Below are 11,384 nucleotides of genomic sequence, written 5' to 3'. Positions count from 1 at the left end.
GCTGAAAGTGATTCCACTCTGTAAATCTGATATTGGTTGTGTGTAGGTAGAAAATGGGAAGAAGGACATTGATACTTGACGAGCGCGACGCTAAAGATGGATGTGTTGATGGAGCTGTGACGTTTGAAGAAGGGAGGTGGCCATCAAGTACTCGAGGAGGAATGAGAATATAGACCCTTTGAGAGTGGTGGTGAAACCTCTTGGGAGTTCTTCCTCTCAAAAACTGATTGTAGCATTTTTGCGGTAAGCCTTTTGCAGCTTTGTTTCGTGGCTCTAACTATTGGGAATCTCTGCATTCATCTTGTCTATGTATAATTTGTATTCAACGTTTCACATAGTTTCTGATCATTGTACATAAAGCTGTTATTAAGATGATCTTCATGTGAACTTATTTCATTTTAGCCATCCTGCTACTGTCCTTGTAGTCCTTATATATGTTCTTATGGGGTAGATTGGTAGACGATACAAGCTTGTTCTATTATTGGCTAACTTTGGAAGCTGTTTTCAGCAGTTTTGTGGTTGTGGCAAAACTGGCAATTACATGTCTCTGTATTAGATTTTGATTCTGTAATTGTAAAGATGGATAATAGAGGTAACAGGAGCACAGGTTTTTCTAATCTCCTTTTTGGAATTTACATTTAAGTTTTTTTAATGCTCTTGCTGGCAATCAAATCGTGATTAGTGTTTGTAGTTCTACCTTAAGGGCCTCTCCTCCAAGTTTTCTTAATTGTGTGATTAAGGGCTTAGTGTTGGATTTAGAGTTGTGATTTGTTTGGTAATTTCTTGTGTGTGTTGGATATGTTGAGCAGGTTATTTTGTTCCACCGGCGCCGCTACATCCGCATATTTACAGCAATGGACAATTTGTTTAGGTATCTCTTTGTCAATCTCCTTTTGTTTCTTCACTCTCTGCATTATGTTCTTTGTTTTGTTTTTGGGTTCCTTGTGTTGGATGCTTCTTTCTGCTGTATGATTTTTCCCATTAACATTATCAAAATAATGTTCTTGCAAAACCAGAAAAGAATTTCATGCATACATAGAGATAGTTTACGCTTTTTCATGTTTGCTGTTTTTCACACAAAACAATTTGAAATTGAAAATGTTTTGGGAATCTCATTAATCTGACCTCAATGTTTAATTAACAATGTTTAATAAATAAATTTATCTTTAATTAACAATGCTTAATTTTTTTTAAGAACCCCTAAATAGAGACTCCATTGGAACACAAAAATGTTGGTGTTTCTTAACTAGGTTTCTTAAGTAACATCTAATATTCAAAAATCATGAAGAAACCCAAAATGAGTTTTTGGGTTAATGATGCTCTTATATCTCTTATTTAAGAGACGTTCTTAATTTTTCTTAGTTAAAAACTAAGGAACGGTTCTTAACCGAAGCTAAAAACCCCAGAACCGGATTAATCATGGTCTAAGAGTTTTCTTTTTGTTTTGTTTTTAGGGAAACTGAGTTGAGTGTAGAGAACTGAGTTTATTTTTTATATTCGTGTGCATGCCAAAGCAAACCTAAAATTATTTACGTCAGCGTGTTTTACATATGTTTTTTTCTTTTTGCTGGAAGAGTAGAACTTCCGTGAGATACTCTCCCATTTTAAAGACTTTAAAACAAATATATTTCTTATTTATATTTCGATATAAATCTACAAAAGAAATTAGAAAATAAACTCTATAAATCAATAAAATAGTTGGTATAGTTCCAACATAGCTTATTAGAGTTTTTACATATAAATTCTTCACCTCCTAACCTTCCTTTGAAAACTGGTTTCCCAAATTTAATAAAGAACAAGAGTAAATGGGTACTTCTGTTTGATTGATCAGAAAAACCGTAGAAAAAATGTTTACAAAGAATTATACGTTGACGGTATAAAAAGACACACACACTGAAGATTTTTTTGTTTTTTCACACACACAGAACATTGTATATGTTATGTTCTATGTATAATTTTTTTGGTCGAAGGTTCTATGTATAAATATAGTTTATCACAAGGGACATCCATCCGAGTCTTATTAATTCAACACAAATAACAAAACAAAAAACAATTTGATTTCTTTAAATACATTGAACGTACATTGCTTCTGCCAAAACATAAACTGCTGGAGTTTCACAAGGGAAAGAAAAACAAACAAAAAACAAACCAAATAGTTTTCCACAAAATCGTATCAAACACATTTTCAAGTTATCTAGCTCCAGGGGCAAACTCAGAGAGACTAAGTCAACCGAATTATTTGAGTACATCTCTTGACTACCCTGTCTCCTTGCAATTTCCAAGGCCACCACTCGTTTAGCTCCATCACAACGTGTGCCATTTTTGGTCTCTGGTTCGAAGAGGGGTTCACACAAGCCATAGCCAGCTCTACGATCTTCCAAGCACCGTTTGTGTCATAGTCTCCCATCAGTTTCGGGTCAATGATGCTCCTGATGTCTCCTTTGGTGAGCATGAACCCAACCCATTCATTATATGAGGTCTCTCTCGAGTTTTATCTATCACAGGCTGGTTTGTGACTATCTCTAGTAGCACTACCCCAAAGCTGTACACATCACTCTTCTCGCTTAGCCAATTTGTTCTGTAGTACCTGAAAACAGTATCAGATATATATATATATATATATATATATATATATTATATATATATATATATATATATATATATATATTATATTTTACATTCAGTCCACAACAAGAAAACTCGGAAGATGGATCCATCAACTCACTCAGGGTCTAGATAGCCTGGTGTGCCTGCAACCACTGTGGAGACATGACATTCACCATCGATAGGGAAGGATCTCGAGAGACCAAAGTCAGCTAGTTTTGCTCCGTACCGCTCAGTCAACAAGATGTTGGTAGTTTTCACATCTCTATGGACCATAGGAGGCCTACATCCATTGTGCAGATACTCCAATCCTATTAAAAAATGGTTATTCAGTCTTTTTCAGACACATAATCAGAACATGAACATAAAGGTGCAGAGAATAAGTCAAGCTGTGTCCACCTTGAGCTGACTCTACAGCTATTTGCATCCTGTTTTCCCATGTTAGGACATTGCCTCCGCGTTTTCCTGTGCCAATTTTTGAATGTCTTAAACAGTGGAAGGAGATAGTTTCAGTCAAAATCAAAATCATGCAGTGGAAGTGTTTACCGGACATGTTTTCCCTCAGGTCTCCATTTGCCATGTATTCATAGATGAGAGCCAAGTTATCTCCGTCATCACAGTACCCAACAAGTCCCACCAAATGTCTGTGGTGAACTCTTAAAAGAAGCTCCACCTAAGGAAGATAACAAAATTGTCATTTTCATGATTGATAAACTTGACTCTTTTTAAAAACCAATAAACACATTGTCAAACATACCTCTGCTTTGAATTCTTTGTAACCTTGAGCTGATGAATGAGAGAGCATTTTCACTGCTACTTGAGCATCATCCAAGTTTCCATGGTACACTGTTCCAAACCCTCCTTTGCCAAGAACCCTCTCGAAGTTATTAGTCATCTTAAGTACCTCGGAGTACGTGATCCTGCGGTCCTTTGATATGATTGATGGATTGGATGATCTTGTCTCACTTTTAGCTACACCGGGACTGGCTGATGGGGTCCTGGAGCTGTTAAATCATCAAAATGTAGAGGATGGATTCGACCATCCCACAGGGCCCGAGGAATAGGAAGGCCTGGCCCGAGTTAGAAAGAGCGACGGCTCGATCTGTCGGCTCGAGAGTCAGGTCTCTCGGCTTGACTCTTGAGTACTTCTAGCTGGCCATCGTCGACTGAAGAGCGTTCGGCTCAGCGGTTGCTCGAACACCTACGGGCCTCTCGGCCCAGCAAAGGAGGCCCACCAAGATGGCGTAAAATTAGGTCAAGAGCGAAGCATCGGGACGTCTATATAAGGGAAAGAAGAGACAACGAGAAGAGGATCCGAAATCACTGACCAACACTTGACGGCTAGATTAGGGTTTTCACCTTTACTTCGTCTCGCCGTTATTATACTTCTCCGGTAGCTTATCGAGCCACCGGTTTCCTTTCTGTCGCACTCTCCTCTTATTTCCTTGTAACCGATCGAACGTTTTCTCTCCGACCATTAATAAGACGTCTTTGTTTAAGCCCACATCTTATTTATTACCGTTTCACGATCAAACAGTTGGCGCCCACCGTGGGGCCTCTAGCAAAGTAACGTCAGAACGATGGTCGTTAGCAATGATAGTTCAGGCGAGGAGCGCGAAGCTCTCGAGGCGACGCCTACGCCTACACCAGCAACTCCACTTCCCCATCCCGCAACCATGGAAACTATCCTGGCGCGCCTGCCCTACAAGAAGCGGCACAGAAGGCGGCAGTTGACCAAATCACGGCGATAGCAAAGATCCTCGCTCCCCTCGCTGCAAACGCCGAAGCGTCAACAGCGCAGTATCGTCGACACCTGTTCGCCACAGAACGAACCACCGACTTGGCGCCTACGCGGGATAACGATAACCAAAGTCCGGTAACGACACCGGTGCGCACACCGCAAGCGAACTAGCCGCGTTAAAACAGTCGGTCCTCGATATCAATTCTAAGATCCACCAGGTGACGACGTCCGCCCCCCAGATCGAGCATGTACTCGCGGATTCTCTTCGTACACCCTTCACGCGAAAAGTTACCGGCGTACGGCTACAGAAGATGGACAAACTCCGTCTTCCAACCTTCAAAGGCCTCTCCGACCCTTCCACCCACGTCACATCTTTCAACATAGCGATGCGACGCGCAAACCTGACCGACGAAGACAAAGACGCCGGCTTTTGCCAACTCTTCGTCGAAACCCTAGAAGGCCCGGCCCTTACTTGGTTCACCGGCCTCAGAGAGAACTCCGTGGACTGTTTCCACGACCTCTCAACGGCCTTCCTTAAGAACTATATCATGTTCACCAACCAGGAAGCAACAGTGTCAGATTTGTGGAACCTCACTCACGCCAGCGACCAAAGTCTCCGCGACTTCATGGAGAAATTCAAAGCTATTGTCTCGAAGATCGATATCCCCGACCATATCGCCGTCGAATCTTTGATGAACACCTTGCACGTCGATTCCACATTCCGCCAGGATCTTTACCGATACCCGACCAAATCTGTCTCCGACGCCATCGCTCGCTCGCACAACTTTATCCGCATGGAAGAAGACACCAGAGCAAAGTTCGCAAAAGAAGCAGCGGCCAGGCAGCGAGCCCCCCGAACGAACGATACCCGCTCCGAGCCTCGCCAGCATTCCTCCGGTGGAAATATCACTCAGAAGCGAGGCTACGTAAGTTCGGTCGATGATGAGGAGTCTCCAAAATCAGCAGCCATCACGCGAGAGAAAGGCTGGAATCACTGGGATCGAGACCCCGCCTCGAAGCAATCAAAGTCGACCGAACCAACGAGTTCAAACTCCGAGGAGCCAAGGAAATGGTGCCTCTACCACAAAAGGGATTCCCACGATACAAAAGAATGCAAAGTCCTCATCGGGCAATTCTTCGACGGGATCACTAACGGGACGATTCAAATGCCCACTTCTCCAACGACACCGAAAAACACCAAAAGTTGGAGTAAGAACAAGGAGAAGAAGGCACAGAAGTCTCAACAGAACACGGCCCCGAGCGAGGAAAGAGCAAGCCCTGAGCGCACTCCTGTCAACAACGTTGGCCCCGCCAACGATTCGTCAGAAGACGAACATCCGCGTCGCCGGCGACGAGTGGAAGTCATACTCTCTCGCCCTTGCGACTCCTCTGACGACGACTCCTCGATAATGCAACCAGATGTACGCGACAAACTGAACAGCACGGTCGAGCAGTCTCTCACTCCCCCGACAGCAGACAAAGACCTGCGCACCTTACTGAAGCGAAAGAGTGCTACGAACGAGCACGTAGGAAGCGCCGATCTCGGCGCGACCATCTCCAAATCCAGCGCCAGGAGTATAGGTCAAAACGGCGACCTTCGCGACCAGCTCAATTCAAAGGCCAACGACCTGCGAATCCAACTCAACCGTTCGAAAGGATCCGATCTGCGACGACGTCTCGAATCAAAAAAGAAAAAGCCCGCAGAAACTCCTCAGTTCGAGAACACAACCGATGATTTAAGGAAGCAACTCGAGTCAATGCGAGCTGCCCACACCCCGCGCATTAGCGTCATAATGGGAGGATCACCTCCTTGCGGCGACTCAGTTCGAGCTGTCAAAGACTACAAGCGACAAGCCACCGCCTCCAAGAAGTGGCCACCTCCAGTCGAAAATGATCACCAGATCACTTTTTCGGCACTAGATACCAAGGGTGTCCACATGCCGCACAACGATCCTCTCCTCGTCGACCTCGACATCGGAGAATGCCTAGTCGCGAAAGTCCTTATCGATACCGGCAGCTCAGTCGATCTCATCTTCCGCGACACACTCGACAAAATGGGAGTCGATTTAAGGGATATGAAGCCTTCTTCTCGTACGCTCACTGGCTTCAACGGAGCCTCGGAGCAAATGATCGGAACAATTCGTCTTCCAGTATACGCAGGTGGTATAACCCGTACCGTCAAGTTCTCCGTCATCCGAGCCAAAGCACCATATAATGCCATCCTCGGAACACCATGGTTGCATTCCATGAAAGCCGTTCCCTCGACGTACCATCAATGCATCAAGTTTCCCGGCAAAGACGGTAAAACACAGACGATTCGGGGAGATCAACAAGCCGCGAGAGAACTGCTAATTGCAACTGTAAAGATGCAGCAACAGACTTCCCTCGTCAACTCCGTCGGCAAACTACTTCACAAGATATACCCCCAGAAGGAAGAAGTTCGCGAAGTCGCAATTGACGAATCCGACCCAACGAAAATCATCCGAGTGGGCGTCTACCTATCCGACGACATATGTTCAAGGATCATCTCTTTCATCAAAGATAACGCTTCAACATTCGCCTGGAAGACCTCCGACATGAGGGGGATCGACCCCGCAGTTACCTCCCATGAACTGCATGTCGACCCGACGTTCAAACCCATCCGACAGAAGCGACGGAAACTCGGTCCAGAAAGATCTAAGGCAGTGAACGACGAAGTCGACAGGCTCCTCGACGCGGGTTTTATTACCGAAGTTCGATACCCCGAATGGTTAGCCAACCCGGTCGTCGTCAAAAAGAAAAACGGCAAATGGCGCATATGCGTCGACTTCACGGACCTCAACAAAGCATGCCCAAAGGATAGTTACCCGCTCCCTCACATCGATCGTCTCGTCGAATCAACCGCCGGTAACGAACTCCTAACCTTCATGGACGCTTTCTCGGGATACAACCAGATCCTGATGCATCCCGATGATCGCGAGAAGACGGCATTCATCACCGACAGAGGAACTTATTGCTACAAAGTGATGCCCTTCGGGCTAAAAAACGCCGGCGCGACTTATCAGCGACTCGTTAACCAAATGTTTGCTGATCAGCTTGGTAACACCATGGAAGTGTACATCGACGATATGCTAGTCAAATCGCTCAAGGCCGACGACCACCTAAATAACTTGCGCGAGTGCTTCAAAATCTTGAACGACTATGGGATGAAGCTCAACCCGGCCAAATGTACCTTCGGTGTCACCTCCGGGGAATTCCTCGGCTACATCGTCACTCAGCGAGGAATAGAAGCCAACCCCAAGCAGATCTCGGCGATTCTCGACCTTCCAAGCCCGAAAAACAGCCGCGAAGTGCAGCGACTAACGGGACGCATAGCAGCTCTCAACAGGTTCATCTCGCGATCGACCGACAAGTGTCTTCCCTTCTACGAGCTGCTAAGAGGGAACAAGAGGTTCGTCTGGGACGAAAAATGCGAAGAGGCGTTCAATCAACTCAAGCATTATCTTACGACCCCACCAGTGCTATCGAAGCCAGAAGCCGGCGACACACTATCTCTCTACATCGCCGTCACATCCTCCGCCGTCAGCAGCGTATTGATTCGAGAAGATAGGGGAGAACAGAAACCAATCTTTTACACAAGTAAAAGAATGACAGAGCCTGAAACGAGATATCCAACACTCGAAAAGATGGCCCTAGCCGTCGTCACCTCGGCGAGAAAATTGCGACCCTACTTCCAATCGCACACGATTGAAGTACTATCCAACCAACCACTCAGAACGGTGATGCAAAATACTAATCAATCGGGACGGCTGACCAAATGGGCGATGGAACTGAGCGAACATGACATAGTATACAAGAATCGCACAGCAGCAAAGTCACAAGTCCTTGCCGATTTCTTGATCGAGTTGACGCCAGAGCTGGAGCAAGACCTCATCTTACCAAGTGTAAACTGGATCCTCCACGTCGACGGTTCTTCAACGAGTAAAGGGTCAGGAGCAGGAGTGCAATTGCAATCGCCAACAGGGGAACTCATTCGGCAATCATTCAGTTTTGGTTTCGCGGCATCAAACAACGAAGCTGAGTACGAATCCCTCATCGCGGGGCTCCGTCTCGCAAAGGCGGTGAAAGCCAAAAGAATCAGCGCCTACTGCGACTCTCAACTCGTCGTAAGCCAATACCTCGGCGATTACGACGTCCGCAACGAAAGGATGGACGCCTACCTCAAACTAGTCCAGGATCTTACGCGAGACTTTGAGTTCTTCGAACTCACGAAGGTTCCTCGCGGAGAAAATGTTTGTGCCGACGCCCTCGCCGCTCTGGGAAGCAAGCTACACGACCAAGTCAAGAGGATAATCCCGATCCACAAAATCGAGAAACCAAGCATCGACACGAAGGCAGAACAGGCCGCGATTATAGCAGCAATCGACGACGCAATGGACATTGACGAAGTGGAATCTCGCTCGCCAGATGACCACCCAACAGATTGGCGCAAAGAACTCATCGATTACCTCGCGGAAGGTTTACTGCCCATCGGGAAATGGGACGCCCGGCGATTGAAACGACGCAGCGCACACTACGTCGTCATGGACGGGGAACTACACCGATGGACTGCAACAAAGGTACTACTCAAATGTATCGCCGGTGAAGAAACGAGACTCGTCATGGCCGAAACACACGAAGGAGCAGCAGGCAACCACTCGGGCGGGCGAGCTCTCGCATTAAAAGTTAAAAACCTCGGATTCTACTGGCCAACCATGAACGCCGACTGCGAGACATACGCGCGCAAATGCGATAAATGCCAGCGTCACGCCAAAACCATACACAGCCCAACGGAGTTTCTCCATACATTGACTGCTCCATACCCATTTATGCGATGGGGAATGGACATCATAGGTCCGATGCCGGCATCTCGACAAAAGAAGTTCATACTGGTCCTCACCGATTACTTCACCAAGTGGGTTGAAGCCGAAGCCTACGCCAACATAACCGACAAGGAGGTACAACGCTTCGTCTGGAAGAACATAATCTGCCGATACGGACTACCTTACGAGATAATCACGGACAACGGTTCGCAATTCATCTCGCATCATTTTAAGGGCTTCTGCGACAGATGGCGCATTCGACTCAACATGTCGACACCAAGAAACCCGCAAAGTAATGGTCAAGCCGAATCAACGAACAAGACCATCATAGACGGTCTGAAGAAACGACTCGACTTAAAGAAAGGTTGCTGGGCAGACGAATTAGATGGTGTCCTGTGGTCCCACAGAACCACTCCTCGCGGGGCGACGAAGACTACACCCTTCTCAATGGCATACGGCGTCGAGGCAATGGCTCCCGCAGAAGTGAATGTGACGAGTCTGCGCCGATCACGAATGCCACAGAACACCGAACTCAACCGCAACATGCTCCTCGACGCACTCGACGACATCGAGGAAAAGCGCGACCAAGCGTTACTCCGTATCCAGAATTACCAGCATCAAATCGAAAGCTATTACAACAAAAAGGTCAAGTCACGTCCTCTCGAAATGGGCAACCTTATCTTAAGAAAGGTCTTCGAAAACACTAAGGAGTGGAAAGCCGGCAAGCTCGGAGCCAATTGGGAAGGACCATACAAGATAGTCGAAGTCATCAAGCCAGGAGTATACCGCCTCGAGACTTCAACAGGCGAAGCAGTACCGAGAGCCTGGAACGCCAAACATCTCCGCCTCTTCCATCCTTAGTCAAAGCAAACGAGTAAATGCGCCCAAAGGCCACTTTTACTCGCCCGAGTAAATGCGCCCAAAAGGCCACTTTTACTCGCCAAAAAAAAAAAAAAAAAAAAAAAAAAAAAAAAACGAGTAAATGCGCCCAAAAGGCCACTTTTACTCGCCAAAAAAAAAAAAAAAAAAAAAAAAAAAAAAAAGAACTACGAATGGCTTGATTCCCGCAAAGGGATACGTAGGCAGCCCAAAGAAAAAGGGTCCAGCCGAAATAAAAAAAAAAAAAAACAAAATTCCTCCCCGAGGAATCGATCTCAGAAGCAGACGATCACCTAAGCGATGCCTACACGAGCACGCCCCGGCTCCTCGAACAAATGTATCGGCACTCGCATCCCACGTTGAATATGTCCCGATCAGACACATATTCACGGAAATCGACCGCGTTGCGACCGAAACCAACACGGCCGAGACAATGACTCCGATTCATCCTATAATTGACTAAGTAAGGTCCGACCGACCAAACGCTTGAAAATTACGGTAGGATCGACTTGGAACCGTCAAAGTCGAAAACTCCTCCCCGAGGAATCGATCTCAGAAGCAGACGATCACTTAAGCGATGCCTACACGAGCACGCCCCGGCTCCTCGAACAAACGTATCGGCACTCGCATCCCACGTTGAATACGTCCCGATCAGACACATATTCACGGAAATCGACCGCGTTGCGACCAAAATCAACGCGGCCGAGACAATGACTCCAATTCATCCTATAATTGACTAAGTAAGGTCCGACCGACCAAACACTTGGAAATTACGTTAGGATCGACTGGGAACCGTCAAAGTCGAAAACTCTTGATTAACAATTAAAACTCAAAATGGCAAACGGTCGCGACTCAAAGAGATCGACCGAGACAAAGTCATAATGAGCTTAAAACTATAACGATTCGACATCTCGAGTCAGCATTTCACACCGAACGAACAGAGTCATTTCAAATCTTGAGAAATCACGATTTTTGATAGACAAATCTAAGTTGAGAGATTCAGTTCGGTCACTAAAAGAGTTCGAGATGACAAGAAAATAACAAAATAAAAGCCTCGAAGGCGAAGGTTCGAAAAACTACAACAATGAGTCATCTATGACTCAAAAGAAAACAACAAACAAGGAAAACTAAGCTTCCCGATCACTCTCGCGATCATTAAGCGCGGAAAGCTCCGAAGCTCCGACGCTCGATCCTCGGGCAATCGGAAGGACTTGCACCGCAGCATCTTCCAACACCTTGCCGGTGTCTTCTTCGCCTCCTCGAACAGTCAAAGGATTTTCGATACGAAGCGTCGTTTCCTCGCACCCTTCTCCAACCGG

At 46.2% G+C, this 11,384-nt stretch overlaps 2 protein-coding genes across 2 annotated transcripts; one reads left to right on the top strand and one right to left on the bottom strand.

The window, feature by feature from the left end:
- Positions 1–2,406: 2,406 nt before the first annotated feature.
- Positions 2,407–3,591, bottom strand: LOC125596043 (probable LRR receptor-like serine/threonine-protein kinase At1g51860). The gene is made up of 5 exons (XM_048771369.1): positions 3,362–3,591; positions 3,151–3,277; positions 3,004–3,069; positions 2,726–2,915; positions 2,407–2,587 (listed from the first exon to the last, which is right to left on the bottom strand). Exons 1-5 carry the CDS (start codon positions 3,497–3,499, stop codon positions 2,407–2,409), a joined length of 702 nt encoding a protein of 233 aa, XP_048627326.1. The 5' UTR covers positions 3,500–3,591.
- A 1,065-nt stretch (positions 3,592–4,656) lies between these two features.
- Positions 4,657–10,047, top strand: LOC106377750. The gene is made up of 4 exons (XM_048771368.1): positions 4,657–5,463; positions 5,560–7,094; positions 7,188–7,545; positions 7,603–10,047. Exons 1-4 carry the CDS (start codon positions 4,657–4,659, stop codon positions 10,045–10,047), a joined length of 5,145 nt encoding a protein of 1,714 aa, XP_048627325.1.
- The last annotated feature ends 1,337 nt before the right edge of the window (positions 10,048–11,384 follow it).

This window comes from Brassica napus, unplaced genomic scaffold, assembly GCF_020379485.1.
Source record: "Brassica napus cultivar Da-Ae unplaced genomic scaffold, Da-Ae ScsIHWf_1117;HRSCAF=1588, whole genome shotgun sequence".
NCBI classification, from domain to species: Eukaryota; Viridiplantae; Streptophyta; class Magnoliopsida; order Brassicales; family Brassicaceae; genus Brassica; species Brassica napus.
This window is presented reverse-complemented; position numbering and strand designations above follow the sequence as displayed.